At 36.6% G+C, this 22991-nt stretch overlaps 1 protein-coding gene across 2 annotated transcripts in view; it reads left to right on the top strand.

Moving 5' to 3' along the window:
* Positions 1-14240: 14240 nt before the first annotated feature.
* The window catches only part of LOC116257765 (protein IMPAIRED IN BABA-INDUCED STERILITY 1-like), a 96568-nt gene continuing 87817 nt past the window's right edge, over positions 14241-22991 (top strand). Inside the window, exons 1-8 of one of the 2 annotated variants that reach the window (XM_050078685.1) lie at positions 14241-15505; positions 16503-16787; positions 16935-17252; positions 17922-18149; positions 20794-20894; positions 21407-21512; positions 21598-22104; positions 22192-22333. In XM_050078685.1, the coding sequence (XP_049934642.1) occupies positions 15014-15505; positions 16503-16787; positions 16935-17252; positions 17922-18149; positions 20794-20894; positions 21407-21512; positions 21598-22104; positions 22192-22333 (2179 nt within the window). In that variant the 5' untranslated portion in view covers positions 14241-15013. The remainder of the gene's footprint in view (positions 15506-16502; positions 16788-16934; positions 17253-17921; positions 18150-20793; positions 20895-21406; positions 21513-21597; positions 22105-22191; positions 22334-22991) is intronic. The other variant, XM_031634741.2, reaches the window with a different exon arrangement.

Raw genomic sequence — 22991 nt, 5'->3', positions numbered from 1 at the left:
AGTGCCTAAACCATTTTATCCTTGGACAAGTCCGAGTGGTGCTGACAGAGGCAATTCCCAAAAACACCAAAAAAGATTGGCAATAATAATAATAATAATACAAAACTTAGTCTAGCGTTTTGGATGATGTTTTGCAAATCCATGTCAAAAACTCAATTTATACAAATGCCTCGTTTAACAAAGTGGTTTTTATAGCTTGTTCAGAAAACCCTATTTTTCAGATTAATATATAAAACATGATTTAAAAAAGCAACAGTTAACTCAGATAGTGTTTGGATGGCACTTTTCATGGAGTCAGTTACACATATATACCGATTTTTTTTTATGAATAATCAATACAAGATTCGTAAGATTGTTCTTGAAAATTTAAATTATCAAGTCAGAAAAATAAATTTATTTTGCCCTCTGAAAATGAACACGAAAAATGATGTCTTTCCTGTTACAATGATTTCTTGAAGAAACTTCCAACTGACAAAACTTGTTTGATGTATATTTTAAATATCGGTAGAAAACTAGGCTATTTGGATGTAAACTGCCAGGTATTAACAAACTAATGGACTTACAATTTGGTTTAAGGGCGCTAACTTTTTGTCTTCTTATCATGTTAATCCAAACTTAAGTTGGTAAAAATAGAAACTTGCTTTCCTCTAAGGAGATTGGGAGAGAGAGAGAGAGAGAGAGAGAGAGAGAGGGAGAGGGAGAGAGAGAAAACTGAGAGAGAGAGAGAGAGAGAGAGAGAGAGAGAGAGAGGAGAAAGCTAGCTCAAATGCCTCCTGCCATGTGTGTGCCAGTGAGAGAGAGGAAGCTTTTGTGTTTTGAGTTTTTTTTCATTTTTATTTGTTGTTTTTTATTTTTGTCAATTAGATTCAGGTAAGAGAAAAAAATACTTTTTCTGTGGAAAGGTCATAGCTCTTGATTAAATAAATATTTTTTTATTTTCCCCTCCTCATTTGTTTTTTTTTTTTGTTCCGTTTCTACTTTCTTGTTATGTTTTTTGGGCTTGCGTATTGCACTGCTACCCCTTTTCTGTGTCCATTTTCATATATAAATAATGGGTTGGTCACAGCCCAAGGTCCTTACTCCTTACCTCTTTTGAGTTCTCACTCAAAAAAATAATTCAACTTCTCTTTGGTAGGTTCTTTGTTAGTTACTTTGTTCTTGTGTATCTCTCTCTCTCTCTCTCTCTCTCTCTATATATATATATATATATATATATATATATATATATATATATATATATATAAATAAATAAAAAGAGAGAGAGAGAGAGAACTTCTATGGTGCCATGCAGAAGCTGGTTTTGTAATAGAAAGTTCTCAATCAAGGCGGCAGCAGTGGCTGAGGGAGAAAACTTTTTTGGAGGGGGCACCTTTATAGATTTTTATGTCTGAAGGAGCACCCATATACACAACAAATCAAATATTTAAAAATATTAGTTGAAAATAAAGAAAACTTGAGGAACAGTTTATAGACCACCTTGCTGCCTTGCCTCACTGCAGGGAGAGGCCTGGAGGCTGTGTTGGTGAAAGTTAATTTTCACAGACGTTTGGCCTCAAACGCCAATAAAAATGGTCTTTCATCGACGGCTGTTTTCCCATGCATCGGTAAAAAGTTCTGAGGAGCAATGCAGATCCAAGAAGGACAAACTGACTAAGATGTAAGGATGTCAGCGGATCGGATTCGGATTTGATATATCTTTAATTATATCCACTTGTTCGGATATTCATATATTCGGATTTGGATTCAGATTCAGATTCGAATAAAGAAAAGTCATATTCAAATCCAAATCCAAAATCCAATTTTACAATCTGAATCTGAATCCGAATTTTGAATTGGATTTTGCCAATTTTTAAAATTTAATAGCATTAGATACAAGATATTTGTCTAAAAATGAATCTGATCCGAATCCGTATCTGAATCCGATAAGATATTTATGTACATGCGAATCTAAATCTGATTGGATGCTATTTATTAAATTTGAATTCGATCTGATTTCTTAATTGGATATTAATTTTTTTTTCATATCCGATTTTTTCAGATCGAATCAATCGGATATCCGATTTAAATCGAATATATTGACATCCCTACTAAGATGAAACCAGAGGGAAAATGGTGAACTTTGTTCAAGGAGAAGAAGTGGATACATGAGGAAGAAGCAGAGGAAACGAGGACATATGAATCAGAAACAAATAATGTGGGGCGTGGATATTTTTGACCTCGACAAAAACTTCATATTTATCAAGTGGTGCTTGCTCTATATGTTGATACTAGAATTCATATGTTGGAGCCAAATTGCACTATTTGTTTTTCATTTCATGGCCTTCAATTTTTTTTTTTTAATTCAAATTGTAGATTTTCAAATAAAAATACAGATAAGCATGTATTCTTGAATATTATTTTCACTCAAAATCACACATAATGTTCGTAAAATATGCATAGGTTATATTTCATCACACAGAATGGCTTAGATGATTGATATTTAGAAAAAATTACAAATTGGTGTTTCAATTTTTCCACTATTAACGAATTGATTCTAAAGTTTTAGTTGGATTTGAACAGAGAGGCTTTCCACTTTTCATGCTAATTCTCAAATGACCACCTCTATGATGGTTTTCGAGGAAAACGTTACTTATAGTTTACCAGAAATGTGCAAAAACACCTTTCACCTATTCACTAAAACATCAAAAGGCCCTTAACCTAATTTTGAAATAAATATGTTTTTTTTTTTTTTTTTTTGCAGTTTGCATTGTTGATGTGCTTTTTTTTTAAGGTTGGGACCCTAATAACTGTGCAACTTCTATGGGAATTTGTAGTGTCTACATAATTTTTGGGTTGGGACTCTATAGACTGTCAAATTTCTTATGGATTTTGCACTGAATACAATAATTTTTTGGGGAAAAAAAAAGTCTACACAATCAACAAGTTCTCAAATACAACAACATAGTATTGTTCTATAATACAATTTGACAAAACATTGAAGTTGTAACCAGCAGATGTGGAAAAGTTCAACACAAGGTGAATCCATGAGTGGGACTGATGAGAAATAATAGGTTTGATTGTTCAATGAGATTGAATTTTGATGTTGGTAAGAGAAAAGAGCACACAACAGTATGATATATTATTTGTAAACAATGATCATGATCTTCATCTAGTCATTTGGATAGCAAAACATTTCATAAATGAATCCAATTTAGATCAGGAGGAATCTAACCTATCCATAGATATTAGAATTTTTTTTGGGGTCTTTTTGTCAGTGCCCTTTTATGAATTTCTATACAATTATAAGTTTTCATATATAATGATATATTAGTGGAGATTATTCTGAAAAAGTGATTAGCTTAAGCCCTGATTATTGTATAGACTAAGATGTAAATGAATCAAAGTTGAATTGAAAGATTCTTCTAATCTTGACAATATGTTGACCGAAAGCACTGATATTCAATTCTACCTTCTCCTAATTGAATCAAGGGAGAGTGAGATTGGTAGAATTAAGAAACTATATTCTACCATTCACAATTCATTTATGGCCCTCAAAGATTTGGCTAGTACATTGCGTCGCATCAGATTTATTTTAGTCAAAATAACATATATACAGGGAGCCAGAAATTTTTTTTATAAGGGGAGCCAAATTAAAGTTTTTTAAATTTTGACTGAGGCAAAAATATCATTTTTCAAAACTTTTATATATAGAACAAGTGAAATTTTCTAAAATTTACATGTAAATTAAGAAAAAATATTTTGAGGTGGGGCCAGGGCCCATGCGGGCGCCCCTTGGCTATGCTCCTACATATATAGATGAGCCTACTAACCCAATGCAATTAGGATTGAGGTAAGTCTTAAGAGTTTGTTGTGCATTTGTTTGAAGTGGTCTACAAATCAGATGCAGAGTAAGCCTAGGCATCCGCCGGCCTCGTCCCAGCCCAGGCCCGATTAAATTTAAAAATATATTTTTAAATAAAAAATTATATAAATATAATTAATCATAATAAAATATTATATATAAATATATATATATATATATAAATTAATAAAAAAATAAAAAACTCATTATTGACCCACCTGAGCTTATCAGGCTAGCTTGGGTTCCTTTTTTTCAGGCCTGAGCCTGGTGCTCAGGCTTAATGCAGAGCTGTTATGGCTACTAAAAAGCTTAATAAGGTAGAAGACTACTCTAGTGAATCATTTGTTAAGGCATTTCATCGTCGCAGGTAGAATGCCCCAATACACAAATCAGCTTCTAGTTTTCCTTTTCGTTCACTTTACCAACAAATTTTAAGGGAGTCACAAGTTGAATTATGAAATGGAACACATTAAAATATATTTCATTTACCATTTGTTTTAGTAGCCCCGAAGGGGTTGGTGGAGTGGGTTGGGCTTTGGCCATCAAGAAACCTGTTAAGAGTTTTAATATGATATATGAGTATTACTTTTTGCACAAGGCTAAGCAGGTAGGGGCGGAGCCCGTGGCCGGTAGGGGTCGCCATTGGCAACCCACCTCCCCCACCCCGCCCTCCCCCACCGAAAAAAAAAAGAAAAGAAATTTTTTTTGGCTCTGCCCTTACAAGCCTTGGGGCCGAGGAACTAGCAACAAGGTGTCATGTAGCTAGAAGTATGGAAAAGTGTGGTTTTCTAATGTTAGGAGAAAAAAACAACACTATTGGCCTAAGTAAGTTCAAATGTTTTTCTTTTATGAGGCGATTAATGACTCCAGATTCGAAATTCACGGATTCTATTGGGGATCTAACGTGACATGTTTTTGCGGACGTTGCAAAAGACTCATGGTTCATCAAAATTAAAGATCCATGTTTAAGATCCTTATTTTATTTCTTTACATTGAGAAGAGACCAGAAAGGGAGAGGGTTTGATCTTAAATCTATAGTTCTCAAATTCATAAAATGTCAAATCAGAAGCTATCAAACACACCCCCTCATATTTTAGCTGCAATTTTATTTAGGCTTGAGGAACGCGTTCCTCAATAGTAAAGGTGGCCCTCATTTGATAATTATTGTAAAAAATGAAGTCTTAGATCTCACAAATCAAAACTTTATGCACATCTATGAAAACATAGTTGATTTTTTTTGCCTATTACATAGGATTCATTAAAGTAAAAGATAAAACCATTTTCTAACGTTACCAGTTTGGAATTGTGTCATATATTGAGGCCTTTAAAAATGACATATATCGTTGATATGCATTGGCTCATATTTGAAATAAAGAAAAGTTGAAAATTAGAACTTATTATAACAGAATTGGATAAGTGAAAAAGAAACAACTTTTTAGAAAAAAGACAACTACTGCCCACCTTTTTTAGAAAAAGACAAAATAAGTCTCACATGTGATTCAAGCCGTATCATTTTCTTATGAAACTCAAGCGCATAGGCGAATGGGCCACATCTATACACGCCGTCTTCCCACAACACTTTGTTGTTTTGTCACTAACACGGGAAGCCGTGTTTAGGGATGTTAAACGAGTTGAGTTTGCATAACTCAAACTCTTTCGGTTAAACTCAACTCGAATTTGATTAGTAGTTAAATGAGTAGAGTTTGAGTTTAATTGATAATTTGAGTTTGTAGACGAGTTGAGTTTGAGTTGGATGAACTTGACTCGATTAGACACACGTTTAACACCAATACTTAGTTTTATAATTTTCAGGAGGTCTAAACAAAAATGTAGAAATTTTAAGCATAAAATATATATTAAAACGAGTCGTGCTTGAGCTAGAGTTTGGACTCTGTTAGACGAGTTGAACTCGAGCTCACCTCGTAAAGTCCGAGTCGAGCTCGAACCAAGCTATATGTGACTTGAGTTGAGTTCGAGCTGGTCGAGCTCGAGCACGCTCGTACATTTCCGGCCATGTTCCTACGGTTTAATTGGAAGAACGTTTTTGTTGCATTTTTCCATCCCATAATCAAGCGAGTTCGAGCTCGGCCATGTCGAAATCATCTCAAACTCAGTTCCACTGGATAAACCCATTTTGAGTTGGAACTTGATTTGTTTATGCTCGTGTTACTTTTTATATATATATATATATATATATATATATATATATATATGCTACTGATTAAAAATTGTTAAAATATCTTTGATGATTAAATGCCAAACTAAAATTCAGAAATATCTTTCTTTTGCCTTACAAAATGACGAAAATACCCCTCAGGCATCGGTGACGCAGCCGTGATGTAAAAAGGTAGTGATTAAAAGTACATAGAATGCCCCCTGCTGCTGCCGAGGACGGTGGCGCCGCTCCTGTACGCCACCATTTCCATCCAGATTGACTAATCAACCCGCCATCAGTACTGGAAACAAGCTACCAACCAAACAAGAAGAAAGGGCCAGAAGACAAAAATCGGTTCGCGCCTGTCTTTTATCTGGCCTAAATTCATTGCGCGTTCCCACTTTATTGTCAAAAAAAAAAAAAAGGGAAGAAGAAAAAGAGTTTCAATCAACGGCGATGAAAATTCTGCATCGATCTCTGTTCGCTTCCCATTGTCATCTTCCCTGCTGCAGAAAAATACAGAGCGTGGAAGTTTTGTGTACTTCTGAAGCTGTTGAACGAGAATCCAGAAAAAGGGCATTAATGGCGGGTGGGGCCACTGGGGGCTGAGTGTTCAACACGCCGCAGCGTTTGACAGGAAGCAGAAGAAATCAGAACAATGATTAACGAGGACAGGAAGAGGCGATTTGGTAAAAGTGGGGCATGTTGGGTTGTGCTGGCGCGGAGAAAGACGAGGATGATGATGATGATAACGGCGATGGCGCTCTCCCCACCTTTGAAAACCAGAAATGTTGACTTGGGGAGCCTGTAAATCTCTCTCTCTCTCTCTTAATTTATTCGACGGCTGTCAAGGGGAAATGGGGTTAGGAAGACGGGAATCCACCGACTCCACATCCTCTCTCTCTCTCTCTCTTCCCTCCATCCTTCTCCCCTTCACTTCGACTCCATTTCTCTTCTTCCTGATAATACAGCAGATGGAGTTGTTAGTTTTATGGTAACGTCAATGGTATGGGTCCCAATCAATTAAAAAATAATAAAAACTTTTTATTTTAAAAAAAATGAAAATGCTTTAAAACAATTCAAAAAGAAGAAAAATCTTAAAATATGGAAGAAACTTGGAAATCGATACGAGATATTCTTGAATCGGTTTACCATTGATTGAGTTGAGGTCCGTTCTGGTTCGAATCGGTCTCTTTGTAACTTCAAAGAGAGAGAGAAAGTATCCTTCCCTCTCCAAAAGAGGTTTTAAGAGGGGAATGTGGCTTGCACTGAGTTTTAGGAAAAATGCAATCACATCACCATCAAGATCTTAATGATATGCCAGTTTTTTCTTAATTATTAAAAATTATTATGGCCTACACTGAATTTCGAAAACCGCAGTCGCATCACCCATTAAATTTTTGTTGGACAACTGTGTTTTCCAACGCTGTACAGCACATAGCAATATATATATATATAATAGCAATTATATATATATATATATATATATATATATATATATATATATATATATATATATATATATATATATATATATATATATATATATATATATATATATATCGAAGAGAGCAGGCAGAATCTGTATACCATATGAATATGTTTTAGTAAAGATAGAAGGAGTTGAAGATCGAATTTGCAGAAATCGATCTGTTAAAAGTGTCATCCTTGATTATAGGAGCTGTAATTACGGTGGTTAATCTCCAAAACTATGTAGTAGAAAATACAATCTCCTTTCATTAATAACAAAAGAGATAAAGGTCACGGACACAGCTGCATATGTCGCTGATTCACGTATTTGACCGTTCAATGTAAGGACTCCCGACCTTTATTAAATATAAAATAAAAGTAAGGCTGACCAACCAACTTGATTGTCTTCCTTGTTTTTGTTTCTCGTGTTTTCATTTGCTTTACATTTCTAACCCAATTTGTCTCCACTTTAGAAAGAATGGCCCCAGCTAAAATCCTTTCAGCCCCATCCAATCATCGCTGCTTGATTGTGTCCGTATATATATATATATATATATATATATATATATATATATATATATATATATATATATATATATATATATATATATATCACCTATAAAGCCTAGAAAAATAATAATTTTTTCTCAGCAAGAGAAAGCAACTTGGAAGAATTTTGCATTTTGTAATTGACACACGATACCATGTCTGCAATCAGTCTTGTTAAAATCAGTTTATGCACAACTAAAATGTATGAAAGTAATTAAAAATTGAAAATTGAAAAAACGTTAAAATTCATTTAAAAAATAAAATGTATAAAAAAATTAAAAGTTAAAAATTTAAAAAATAAAATTACTTTAAATATTAGTGGTGGATTCTTCGATGACAATGGCCCCCAAGAACAAATTTGGCTTCCTAGTTCCGACTGGTTCTAGGGTTCACGAGTCTTTGTGTGAAAATTCAAAAGCAAAAAGGAAAAGAAACTAAGAAAGAAAAGTAAAGAGAATAATGAAACAAAAGGCAGAGTGAGAAACACTTTATTTTTTTATGGATTGATTTAGCTGTAGCGCATTTTTCTTTTTCAATTGGGTTCAAAATTCAGAGCTGCGTCGAAGCTTGGTGAGAAAGACGATACATCTTTAATTAGTGTCGCACTGCCAATTCAATCAACTAGGCTAGGTTCATTGGGTCAAACTCAAAACACCAAAAAAAAATCCCCAAAATGCCCTTTTTGACATTTGAAATGCAATAGGAATGGTCTTGAACGAAAGCTTTGAAAGCATTAATTTTTTGTTAGGGATGTGAACGGCTTGGATTTAGGTCAAGTCTAGCCGTTGACCAATCGAGTCGTTGGAATTCAGACTTGAAATCCGCTGACCCATCTTTTCAAAACTGAATTTAGACCTGACTGAAAGATTAAGAGCTGACATCCGATTTTAGTTCGGATTCAATTGGGAAACGGAACGCCAAATTTGAATCCGATTGGTGTCGGAATACAAAGCCTTTACCGAATCCACCGGCTGAAAGGAATCCAAGTCGGTCAGTAATTTGGATAATCAGGGACGGAACCCATTTATATAAAAGTTCCTTGCAAGGTGCCCACAGAAGTACTATGAATCTTGCTACGGCAAGAGCTGTGGCTGAGACGGAGTTCGGGTCGTCCGTCGAATCGAGGGAACTTGAGTCCAATTAATAAATTGGCTCAGTTAAACTCGACTTGACAGACTCATTTGTAACTCTAGCTTGTAAAGCTACTTGAGTTTGAGTTACATGAAGTCGACTTTGTTAAACCCCAGTAAGCTCATTTAATCCGGGTTATCTTTTATTTTTATTCTTTGTAATTTTCAAACTTAAAATTAAGTAGATCAAGTCAAAGCAGAAGTTGGTAAATGAGCTTAAACGAGTCGAGCTCCCGAGGCTCAGTCTATCGAGTCAAGCTCGAGACAAACAACATCTGAGTCGAGTTGAGTAGCGCGATTAAGCTTGTGTTCAGCCATAGGCGGAGCTTACACCATCAGATCTCCTTTGAATTAATGGTCCAGACGATTTCCGTTAAGTCGAGTATATTTGAATTGATCATCCAGATGATTTCCATTAAGTTGACTATACAAGGATTTGGTAGCTACTATAATAATATATGTAGCCATTAAAGACAAGAAAACACCTCACACAACCAAGGATTTAAATCTCCTATGTATCTATCATTAAAGACGAGCATTGTGTAAAAGCTAAACCTATTAGATAACCAACATATATTAAACAATGTGGTAATGATCAAATCGTGCAATGCTTAATAAGAAAAGTACTCAAGATGGGGCTTCCATATGATAAGCCCTTCATAGGCAGGGGGCAGAGCTAGAAATTTCTTGGATAAAAGCCATTAGCATATAGTGATCCAATTTTTAAAACTTCAAAAAAAAAAAAAACTCAGATTTGAAGGGCACCAATATATAATAAACCAAATTATGTAGAGGCATCAATATGTAGTCAAACTGAATGAGATATATCTTCCCAGGGACAAGAGGAGAGAAAAATGGGAGGGTTAACAATTTGTGAGAATAAAGTGCCAAAAACTACCAAGAGTTTAACACTGGTCAACCAATAACAGGATGGAATCATGGAGAGTTCAATATTATTTTTTTTTCTTGAGAGAAATAAATGAAAGTTTAAATATAAATTGATGCTTTTGATACTTAAAAATTGCAAATTAAGTAAACATTTGCCACAAGTAATAGAAACTTAATTAGTTAATTAAGATGATTGGTGGACATACTTTGAATCAAGCTTCTCACCTTATTAACCAAAACTTTTGCTATAGGCTATTTACACTTTGAGGTGGCACATTTACAGTGATGTGCAAGCCTAGATTCATGAGTGCTCTACATAAGTATCTCATAATTCTGGACTCACATAAATGAATTTGACAATATGTCTATTATAGTCATCCAAGCCTTAAGGGCCAAAAAAAATCATTGAATGTTTTTGTTTCAACCATTTCATGATGATATATCACAAGCACACACTAGAGCACACTTAATTCATCTTTAATTTTAATGTTCTTATCCTATGAGCATAGAAATACATAGAAATACAGGATCACCACCACTTGCATCAGTTTGGATTTCATTGGAGAAGACTAGAGTGGATTTAATATAATTTCACTTGATGTTTTGGCAACATATCCAGAAAGGCCTTTCATCAAATGGTTTGTCAAGTTTGGACCTCACTTATTTTAATGACATCACATTATTATCAATCTTTTGTCTAATGAAATTTTCTTAGCCTTGTATATGTAGACTTTTTTATATTCTATATATTCAATCTTATAAAGTTGTTTGATCATTATAAATTATGGAAATTGTAGAAATATGTTTCATATGTTAGTGAAGTATCTACATGCCTATTTTTAAGGCAGTCAACTTCTCCAAAAGTAGATGCCAAGGAAATAAACCTTGATTTTGTAGTTGAGTGAGTTATGCAAGTTAGTTTCTTAGACATGCAATTACTCCTCTTCCAAAGATAAATCTGCCCATTATTGAACTAGAATCTTTGTATTGTGAATTCCAATATGCATCATTATATACCTCAATAATTGTTAGAAGTTAAGTATCTAGAAATCCTATTTAAATAATCGGGTATGGCAGTTGAATGACATGTATTTGTTCTATATGGCAGTTGAAATTATTTGTAGTTGCTCATGATACTGGTGATGGAAACAAAAATATTGTCCTTCTTGTGATTTTACATATTGTGTTGTTGAGTTGTATGAATTCAGAGCATTCATGTTCTCTTGAAACTGGTTTAACTTGATTCATTCGAGCTTTGTTTTTATTCTAAACTGACTTGTGCAAAAAGACATGTTGAGGTTAATGGAAAAGCTCATGCCTGCTACAAGGCGCTAAACATCAGACACTATGTAATATTTCTGTTATGCTAAGTCCTATGGAGTGAAACATAGTAAATCCTTTAGTAATTTATCATTCAAAGGCATTTTTATGCCTTTGGATTTCTATATGCGTAGCTTATTATCATATGGAGTGCATTTTTGTACTATTTAAGCAGTTCAATATCACAATCAAAACAAAAAAAAAAATATTTCTATCAAGTGAGGGACTACTTAGGTCATTTTTTCTGAATTCTGGACCTAAACATCCTACTGTCTGTGGCGTTCCATGATTAGCATTCGAAATGGATGAAGAAGTGGTGGAACATGTAGAAGTAGAACCACATATTGGATCACTCTAGTGTAGCAGTAAGCCCTTGACACTGAGTCGGCTCATCCAGGTTTTTGACATGTTCGTGATCCGAAGATGAAGGAAAGAAATAATTCCCCACGTGTGAAATCATAGAAAATCCCATTTCCATCAAATTGAGTATGATTGTATGTGTGACAACATCTATTACTAAGAATGCCAATGAACCCAATTAAATTTACTTGAGCTTGATCATGAGCTCAGTTCATCTTCGTAAATGAGTTTGATTGACTTGAGCTCTAGTTGTTACCAAATACTTTGAGGCAAGCTCAAGGTTGAATTATAAAACTGGAGTAGAGATTCAGAGCTTGAGATGATTAGCTAATTGGAAATGATTGGTTATTTTGATTTTGATTTTGTTAGATGCCAATATAGTTGAAGTTCCAACTAAGATTATGCTTATTTGTTAGCTAAATGAATAAATTCTTGTAGGTGTGCTAAGCAGAGACATTCATAGATTCATCCACTATGATGACAAAGTCCATAGATTATTAATATAGAATATGGTTGTAAAATTTTGTCAATTGCTTGCAAATCTTGAAAGGAGTTAAAGAGAAGACCAAAACTATTTTGTGAAAATAAGTCTACAATTTTACACCATGTTACAAGAATAACATGAGCTTGTCAACGTAAAAACACAATAAAGAAAGAATTCAGGATGGTTGAGTAACTATGAAATACAGTAGGGCGAACTCTAAGACTATAGATTCATTTTTAAAGGTCTTTCAAGAGCACACTGGCTTTTGTGGGTGTTGAATTACTTGATATAGTGGTTCAGGAGAAGTTTGCAAACATACTGATTAATATTTTCCAGCAAAATAAAATAAAGTTTGTGTTTTAATTTCATTCTAAATTTGTTTATTACAATCTCAAGAAAGAATAAAGAAGAACTGCTTATAAATAAGCATGTTTAGCTGGTATTTTACCATGCGATGCATTTACACTTATTTTAGATATTTGGTATGGTGTTATGAGTTGCAATTAATTGGTTACTATGTAACTATGTCGGCTTTGATTTTATATCAATATAATCGTTGGTCTAAATTATTGTTGGAGATAACATTTGCTAAGAAACAAATTTGAGTTTATAAAGCAACTTCATAATGCATTGACCAAACACAATGTGCTATCTACAATATTAGCCTAATAAAAGATATCATGTTGGTTTGCACATTATGTTATCTCACATGATATAAAGAGCACACAATGCGTAAACTTTTTTTTTTTTTTTGAAGAGTGCCAAATGCTCTCTTTTTTCCATTGTCTTTCGAGTTTAAGGCTGCTTTGGTGTTTGGGATAGAGTCAATGCACCTTCAATTTGATGTCGCGCTCTATCTCTATAAAGCACAGGAGGCAGAATTAGGGATGTCAACGGATCAGATGTATCCTTACTCATATTCGCTTTCTTGGATATTCACATATTTGGATTTGAATTCAAATAAAAAAATCATATCCGAACCCGAAATTAGATTTTACCATTCGAATCCAAATTTTATTTTGTATCTGGATCTGAATTTGAACCGGATTTTGCCAATTTTTAAAATTTAATAGAATTAAATATAAGATATTTGTTTAAAAATGAATCTGATCCAAATTCGTAGCTAAATCCGACAGAATATTTATGTATATCTGAATATGATCGGATGTCATTTATTAAATCTGAATCCAATCTGATTTCTTAATCAAATATTAAAATTTTTTTCCATGTTTAATTTTTTCTTATCGAATCCGTCGGATATCCAATTTAAATCGGATATATTGACTCAAAACCCATAACAATGAAACTGGAGACATGAAGTTAATAAGAAGCAAGGTGAATAGATATATTTATAAACTAACTGGAAGCTCATAAGCATTGGGTGACGAAAAACATTAATACCTTCAATAAAGAGAAAATAGTATCTATCCTTAATTTTTGTCAAAAGAAAATCACTCTGAAGAGTAGATTTCCTCTCTCTCTCTCTTGAGGCCATAACTAAGCCTCCATGTCCCTTCAATGCAGTTCCTTACTGCAGAATCTCATTTGCCTGAGACTCATTGACGTGTAAGACCAACGGGCAAAGTCGAACCCGGCCCTGGTCGCCGGCGGCGGGTGGCGTTTACTTCTCCCGTGGGGCTTCAGTGGGCGAACCGTGAAGGGATTATGGAGCACGTTGGTTGTCAAAGGATTCAACAATTTGTCTGTTTGTGCTATTTTAATTTGTCTGAATAGTTGCTCTTTCATTTTTTTCGTAACGTTCTCGAAGACAATCTTGTTGGCTGCCATTTTCATTTCCGCGTAAACCAAGCGTTAGCTGCCGCTGTCGATACCAAGAACAGCTACCCATTCCGATGAAAATCACAGGTCTTCTTTAGAAAAAAAAGGACAATGGATGAGAGAGAGGGAGAAAGCAAACATCACCATTTTGTGGGTATACTTTAGAAAGAGAAAAAAACATTGCAATTTTGTAGGAATCTTTAGGGGGCAGACTGCACCCCCTCAAACAGTTGGAGAGAGAGAGAGAAGGGGCCGGTGGGGGAGCAGCATCATCAATGGGGGGCAGGTACAGGTGCGTCCGAGGGGAGGGTAGAAGTGGCCGTAGCAGTCTATTCTAGCAGGCCCCTCACGAGGGTTGGTGCGTCCTGAACCGACGCCTCGAGGGGATAACTGCGAGGAGGAGGATCACAGCGGATCGGCTCGGGCTACTGCTCCAGTAGTCGTTGCGCTAATTTCGGGCAGTTTGTTTCCCTGCCCGCCACAGCAGATAGTCTCTCTCTCTCTCTCTCTCTCTCTCTTTCTCTCCATCCTCTCTCTCTTCCTTTCTCTCTTCACCCTCTCGCCTCTCCCTGTGAAAGTGAGGGGAGAGGTGGAGCCCGCCTACCATCACCACCCTGTAACATCCTCCGCGTTTCTTCTCTCTTTCCCTTCCCTTAAATTCCTCCTCCTCCTTTTCTTCCCCCCATTGACAATTTCCTTCCCTCCGCACTTCGTCATTCCTGTCCTACAGCTGCTGGTGGTGGTGGGCAGATCGCTTAGATCCGAGATCCGACGGCTCCCTTTGTTTAAGGCTCTGTCTTTCTTCCTTTCTCCATCTGTGTGATTCTCTGTCTCGAATTTCTTCTAACGATAGAGAAATTTCGAGCCCCAGTTTTCTCCGTGCAGCCGCGTGTTGTCACGTCCTCTTCTTCTCGTAATTGGTGAAGCGATTAAAGTTCAAAATTGGTTGGTTTTCTTCACGGATGCCATCTCGTTGGTCTTCTTTAACATAAGAGAGAGAGAGGGAGAGAGAGAGAGAGAGAGAAGGAGTCTAGGAGATGGGTTGCATAGCGTCGAAGCAGACGGTATCGGTGACGCCTGCATGGGATTTTTCAGGCGCGTTCAGGAGCCAGGGATCGTCCTCGGGGATACTGGCCTCCAGGTCGTCCTCCCTCAGAAATCGGAGCCAGAACAGGGGTAGCGGCAGGGAGGAGTCTGGGGAGGACGACGTAAAGAAGAAGAATGGTAAGAAGAAGAAAAAGCAGAGCAAAAACTGGTTCGAGGGGCCAGATCCGCGGGCAGTGGGGGTTGGTGGCATCGGGGAAGAGTCCGGGAGGAGCGCAGCCTCGAGTTCCGTGGTGATCGACCCCATTGGCAACACCTCCACCCGCTCAAACCAGTCCGTCAGCTTCCGGCTCGGGAACCTCACTAGGTACGTGGAGGGCGAGCAGGTAGCAGCGGGCTGGCCCGCCTGGCTCAGCGCCGTCGCCGGCGAGGCTATCCAGGGGTGGGTCCCACTGAAGGCTGATTCCTTTGAGAAACTCGAGAAGGTAATTCATTCCAATTTCTTGCAGCAAGTCTCTCTTTCTCTCTCTTTCCCTCTCTCTCTTCATATATATATATATATATATATATATACGGTTAGTGATTCATGGAACAAGGACCAGTCACCTTCCGGTTTTCCAATTTATATTGTCAATCTTGGATCAACTTCTTGGTGGGTACTCAGATATTAAACTCAGGCTTGGAATAGTCCTTTTTCATGGGAAATGAACTAATTTATAGCTTAGCTAAAAAGCCAGCTACTCTTACTGGTTGTTTATCCGGAGACTAAAGGTTGGTGAGGAGGTTGAGTAAAAAAGGAAGCAGTAGACATGGGCATAGATGAGAAGCCTTTTTTGAACCTTTTATGGAAAGCAATTATGTTTGGCCTCTTGTTCTTTTAAATTTGTCCTTTGTTTTTCCTGTGCCATACAAAATTTGTCAAATTTACTAGATAGAGTACCATTTTCGGAGTTCTAATTGGTCCACATCTTCACAATCGTTTTAATACCAACACAGCTTTGTTGCGGTCTGTAGCATCGATACAGACTTTATAAGCTCATATACAAAACATGAGCCTTAGCTATGTAAAGGTACATATGCCCAGTATGTCCAAATTTAAGTGCTAGATTGTTCTTCCACGACTTCATATGGAACACCTTCGGTGAAGCTGCTGCCTTGTTTCATGCAAATGCTAAGATCAGCTCATCGTTGGTTAATCACAAAAATTGTCAATCTTGGGGTCCTCACATGGGCCTTTGCTTGTATTCCAGTTACATTGTCTTCTCTTGGAAAGGGTTCCTTGAATCTTGGCAAGTTGTCAAATCAGATATTTACTGCTGAAATTGTAATTACACTGGTGATTGCTTATTCTCTTGATTGGGTAAAACGTCATTCCTTTCGTGATTATTCCATTTCCGAGCATTATTTATTTATACAGTTCTCTTTTTTGTTAAATGTGATCTTGCATTTTCTTAATCCTTCAGTTACTTAAATTCTTTATAGGTGGGCCAAGGTACTTACAGCAGTGTATTCAGAGCCCGTGATCTTGAGACTGGGAGGACAGTTGCTTTGAAAAAAGTTCGTTTTGACAATTTTGAGCCTGAGAGTGTGAGGTTTATGGCACGTGAAATTCAGATCTTGCGCAAGCTTGACCATCCAAATATTATTAAGTTGGAAGGTTTGATCACTTCTCGTTTATCCTGTAGCTTGTATCTGGTATTTGAATATATGGAGCATGATCTTGCTGGCTTGTCATCATGCCCTACTATCAGTTTCAGTGAATCGCAGGTCAGTTGATGTTAAAAGGTATTACTATTTAGCTTTTCTTTTTAGTTGTAATAACTAAATCAGTACAACATGCTATAAGTAAATAGACAGCTTCAAGCATCCATGCAAGTCAATAAAGTTGAATGGATGGACTTCCTTGTATCACAGGTTAAATGCTACATGAACCAATTACTATCTGGGCTTGAACACTGCCATTCTCATGGGATCATGCACCGTGACATCAAAGGTGCAAATCTTCTAGTTAACAATGAAGGAACTCTGAAAATAGCTGATTTTGGTCTGGCAAATAACTATAGTCCAAACCAGAGGCATCCATTAACCAGCCGTGTGGTGACTCTTTGGTATCGCCCTCCAGAACTGTTGCTAGGTTCTACAAATTATGGAGCAACCGTGGACCTGTGGAGTGTAGGTTGTGTTTTTGCAGAAATGCTTATTGGCAGACCTATTCTACAAGGAAGAACTGAGGTAATCTGTTATTTCTAGTATTCTATATTCTTTTCATATTTTGGTTGAATTTTCTTTTTTTAGTTTTACTATTTTCATTTTTATCAATACTTATTTCTTTCTTCAGTCATTTTTCTAATTGAATAAAGCTGCTTTTTACTTTTGGTTCATCCTTTTGACTTCTAGACATTATTGTTCAGAGTCTGAATCTGAGTGTGGTTCAGTTCTCCTGTTCGTGTTGTTTCTTATTTCACACGGTTCTAGCATATAATTTTCTGAACATAAGGGCTTAATATGATGCGAATGGTTGCTAGCAGATTATGATCTTCCTCATTATTGCAAGTATTCTCTTCATTAGTTGATAGCTGTAAAATCCAGTTCTAGAGTTGACTATGTCAGTTTCATGCTAGAAGGCATTAATCATATGGAAAATCTTTTCCTTTCTCTGAAAATTTCTCTATTATTATTATTACTAATTTACTATTATTATTATCATCATTGTCATTACTGTTATTATTATTATTATCACAAGCTGCTTGTACACCAAGATGCATGATTGTGATGTTCGCGAAAGTGGGACTCATCATCTTTTTTAAAGTATGTAAAGATGAATGCAACAATCTCTAGCTACTTGCCGTAGCTAATTTTAACAACTAAATTTAATAAGCTCTGTTTTTTTCTTGGTTGCAGGTAGAGCAACTTCACAAAATCTTTAAACTATGTGGCTCACCTTCTGATGAATATTGGAGAAAGTCCAAACTACCCCATGCAACTATATTCAAGCCCCAGCAGCCTTATGAAGGTTGCCTTCAAGACACCCTCAAAGATATCCCGGAGTCTGCTATAAGTTTGATAAAAACTCTTCTTTCAGTTGAGCCTTACAAACGTGGCACTGCTTCCACTGCACTAGCATCAGAGGTAAAGCATATGTTTCCATTTCTTTACTTTCTGTTGCTTTTTTAGTCATAGATGTTCTACATTTTCTCATTAGAAGCTTACTTTCTAATGCGACATGGATATTTGGTTGAGGGGCTGACTTATGATGATACCTAGCCAGATTCTTGTGGCAAAAAATAAGATTAATGCAACATTGAGAAGGCAGCAGTTTTGTCCTATCTTATTTTTCCTTATTTAGACTGTTTAGCCTGTAAACTTTCTAAGAATTTTCAAATGCCAAGCTTCAATGGTGATATTCTTGGGATTGGGATTTCTATGCATACAGCTGAAAAACAAGTCAACGAGCTTGAGCTTGACTAATATCAACTTGGCTTGAGCTGTATGAACTTCGCTCAAACTCAACTGATTTGTTAAACAAGTCAAATTCAAGCTGGTAGCTCAGGTATTTCAGCTCAGGCAATTTAATGATTTGGGTCGAACCTGCATGAACTCTACTCATTAAAACTAGAATAAGCTTGTGTAATCCAAAGGTACATATTTACAAGTTAGTTTGGACACTCTTCCTGCAAATTACCTTTGGTGTAGTGAGTGTCTATCATTACTTATACACTCTCTATTGCGTTTTAACTTCCATGGGACTATTGAGCTGAGATTCTCTGATGTTTAATTTTCTTTTACATGAGGCAAAATATTTGAGCAGTACATTTGGCAGTGAGCCAAAACCAGAAGCTAGTGGTTTTGCAGGTGGTCTATTTTCTTCTGATTCCACTTCAACTTTCTCCATATGTTTTTCTGATTCTACTTCAACTTTCTCTATAGCTTTCGAAAAAAAAAGGTTTTCTGCTCGTCAGGGAGAGCCCCAATAATGGCCTGTAAAATCTTAGGATGGGCATTCTTTTGTTATCAACATGTAGCATATCTGTCCTACTTTGTCTGGCGAGCAAACCCTCTCAATTTGGCACACACGGCGCACAAGAATACTCTCCTATATTTGGGCCCTAGGACCATTCATCCCATCTATCTCTTTCTGTTCTCCTTAGCTCTGAGAGCATATCTACGTTTACAGCATAGAGAACCCATTTTCTTTGTTCGTCTTCCTGCAGCTTCATATATTTTCTCAATCTAGGGCTTTCTACTAGGTTTGACTTAGCAAAGGTGCCACAGAAACTAGAATTAACTTCTCGTATTATCTAAACTGAATGTTATCTGAGCCTCAATCTTGTATTAACTTATTCAAGATTCACATTTTGATTATTCTTTTAATCTGCTATTATTTTAATCCATCTTCATGTAGATTTAATATGGCATTGAGACCCTCATCAAGTTTGGATTAGCCTTAACCTTATGGAACTAAGGGCACCCTGACTCATTGAAGAAATACATAAATGCCTTTCCTGCTTCATTTCCAACCCATGTACTTGCGATCTCTTCCATCATCATGACAGTAATGGACGAAGATAGTATTCAGCCATGAATACCTTCGATTAGTCACTCCCAGTAATGGCACTGGAAATGGCTGGAGCTCATATTAACAAGTGGATTACCAACCCTCAAATTCCCATATTTTGGATTATTTGGTCAGTGTGAGCGCTTATCTTAAATGGAGGGCCCTTTTGAGCTTTGCAAGCCGCAAGACAGGCCTTGTCAATGTGTAATTGGCCTTAGAGTAGGATTTGCCTTGACTTTTCCCTCCTTGTGATCTTAGTGGAACCTCTTTTTGATCTCTTGTCCTTTGGCATTGATGTACTATTTTTTCTTGTTGGCATTGGACTGGTTTTGCCTTCCTGGCTTTTTAGCTGGATTCATTTGCTTTTTATTGGTGATTTGATCCACTTTTTTTGTATGTAAGACATCAGTCAGAACCAAGCGGGCGCTTTCTGTGTTATCACCATCTGTAGTCTTTGGCCTCCTATTACTTCAGTCCTCTTGTTCACCTGTCACATGGGTTTAGTTGTGCATATGAAGCAATTTCAGAAAACTTGGATGTGAGTGCATGGTGTATGTATATAGCTGAGAAGCCATACATAGGAAAGCAAAAAAAAGAAAATGTTTATGATACTAAATTAATAAATCTATGAAGTTATGATTCAACAACATCAAGCTTGAACCAAGGTTAAGCCTAATATGCATATATGTAATGGATGACCCAACTGCACTTATCTTAGCCGATAGTTGAACATGGTGAGTTGAAGAAGCAGCAGTAGACGGTGTGCATGCAGCACCTCCTTAAAGAGTCCATGTTTTATAGTTTTGCACACAGGATTACTTGTTAGAAAGTATAACGTCCTTTTTATCTTTTACCAACCAGGTATTATAGAAAATATGAAAAACTCTATACAAAAAAGATTAGGGATCTGCATTGTCAAAATATGTGCTAGAAAGACAATCTTGTAAAAACTTCAATAAAATTTTTTGCCTTGATTCTTATGTTGAAGTGCTTGCTTAACTGCATCCTTTTTTATAAGTTTGCATCACATGCTTATTTAGACCATAATTGTTGAACTACTGAAGAAGCTGAAGTAACTCTTCCAGAGAATGACTTAGTTGCATTTTTTTGGACTTTAATTACTGGATCATGATTTTATCTGTGATGTCCATAGCAGCATTTTTGTGCTAATCTAAATATTGCTTTTATCAATTGCATTTTTTTTGGGAATTCAAGCAGTACTTCAGGACAAAACCTTATGCCTGTGACCCATCCAGCTTGCCGAAGTACCCACCAAATAAAGAGATTGATGCTAAAGTTCGGGAAGATGATGCACGGAGGTGAAAACCATTTACACATTTTATCTTTTTCATATACTTTTTCATGGTTGTGATGTTGAACTTTTTAACCTTATTAGACATATTCTCAAGTGACAATTTTGTTGAATAGTTTTCTTTCTTTCGAAGAATTTCTACTGAAAAGTTGCACTTTCATGTCATAGATTCTGAACAAGTTTTATGAAAGCTAGGAGGCTTGTTATTATGATGCTGCAAAGAAAGATGCATTGATTATATTGGCTTTCTAATCCACGTGGCTATAGGCCTTTCTGTCTCACTACTTCTATTATCAATTTACTCAAGCTAAATCCTAAAGGAACTTTTCTTTGGTTTTCTTACATGGTCACCAAATTGATCCAAAATGTATTACCTCAAGATGGAGGATTGATAATGTTTTTCTTCTTTTAATGAATGACATTTATATGTCTGCCAAGCAGCTTTACTAATGTTTATTGTTCAATCATGAAGCCTCTTCCAGTAGTGATGCTGTATTTTTCTTGGTATTTTGTTTTCAGGAAAAGGACCATGGGAAAGGGAACCCGTGGTTCTGATGGTACAAGGAGGGCTGCAAGAGTTGCCAAAGTTTCAGACAGCATTAACAGATTTGCCCCAGAATCTCAGGTAACAGCTTCTCAAATACCTGACACCTTTCTATCATTTCAAGCATACCATGTCAGATTTGTTAATCGTTGCTTTTAATCTTTAGGGTGTAAAGGATGGCCTTAATGGGCTCCACAGTGGAAATAGCAGAAAGGTCAATATTGATAAGGGAAATGTCAATTCTGGCATCAATCTGTTAAAGTCAACAATTGATCTCCCTGAAGAGGTTTGTCACAGGAAGAATGATTCCCAAGAAGACATTCCCTTTTCAGGCCCTTTGCCTGTTTCTGGATCTACTGGTTTTGCATGGGCAAAGAGAAGGAAAGAAGACACTGCTGCTCCACTGAGATCACATAGGAGATCAAAATCTAGGGCACTCAGCTCTGTTTCTTCAGATTCATCCTCTGCCCTGAGACGCATAGACTCCTCAGGACTGAAAGACCAAGCTAATGGAAATACGAAGGAACAGAGTGTAGCTAAGCAGGGAATCATGCAACGAAGAGGGAACTTTGGTCTTACTGATTCCTTTGATGCTTCTGAAGCATATCACTCTCAGGATTTTTCTTCTACTCTTAGCCAGAACGAGCAAATGGCATTTAAGCCGCATATCTTGGTAAGGATCTCCATCTTATCTGTTTAACAATCACAGTCAACTTTTAATTTTCCTTTCTAATTTCACTTGTTTATGATTGCTAAACAGAATTATCATGGTTTCCAAGATGAAGACAACAAAGTTGATTTCTCAGGGCCTATACTTTCTCATTCATCAAAAGTTGATGAATTCCTTGAAAAACATGAGCGCCACATTCGTCAAGCAGTCAGGCGGTCATGGTTCCAAAGAGGTAAATGGAGACGATTATCCCTTTATATTCGCATCTGAATTGGACTTGAATTGTGACAAATATAACTGTTGTGGCAATTAGGAAATTATATATGGTGGCACTGACAAAGCCAGAAGTGTCATTCAAAGGTGCAGAAACTTGCAATCAAATTGCAAGGCATTCAATTTTAAACTAGAAGAATAATATAAGTTTGTATTCTATCAACTGATAAATTAAAAAATTCTGATACTTCATCACAACACACACATAAAAGATTCCTAAATATTCACTAAGGGTGTGTTTGGTAGCCTCGGATCTAAGCTCTGAGGTTTTCAGATCTGTGGGTCAAATTTTGACCATGTCCGTTAACATTTTAATCTACCCTTGGATCTCTCTCTTTCATTCTCTAGTGGAGTCCTCGACTGCCATGTTCCAGGGCTTATTCTGTCTCACTGTCCTCGACTGCCATATTCCAGGGTTTATTTTGTCTCACTGTCCTCGACTGCTATGGTCAAGGGTGTTGCCAGGCTCTCTCGTTGGAGAAGAAGCAACCATGGCTTTCTTTCTCCCTCAACCTGCGGCCAGATATGAGGGCTTCAAAGCCCTCTATTCAGGCTGGAGAGGTCTTCAAGCCCTCTTCTTTCTAGCAGGAAAGAGTGTGGGTGTCACAGAGAGAGAG

The sequence above is a fragment of the Nymphaea colorata genome, chromosome 7 (genome assembly GCF_008831285.2).
Source record: "Nymphaea colorata isolate Beijing-Zhang1983 chromosome 7, ASM883128v2, whole genome shotgun sequence".
In the NCBI taxonomy this organism is placed as follows: Eukaryota; Viridiplantae; Streptophyta; class Magnoliopsida; order Nymphaeales; family Nymphaeaceae; genus Nymphaea; species Nymphaea colorata.
The sequence above is the reverse complement of the archived record's forward strand: the minus strand, read 5'-3'. Positions and strand labels throughout refer to the sequence as shown.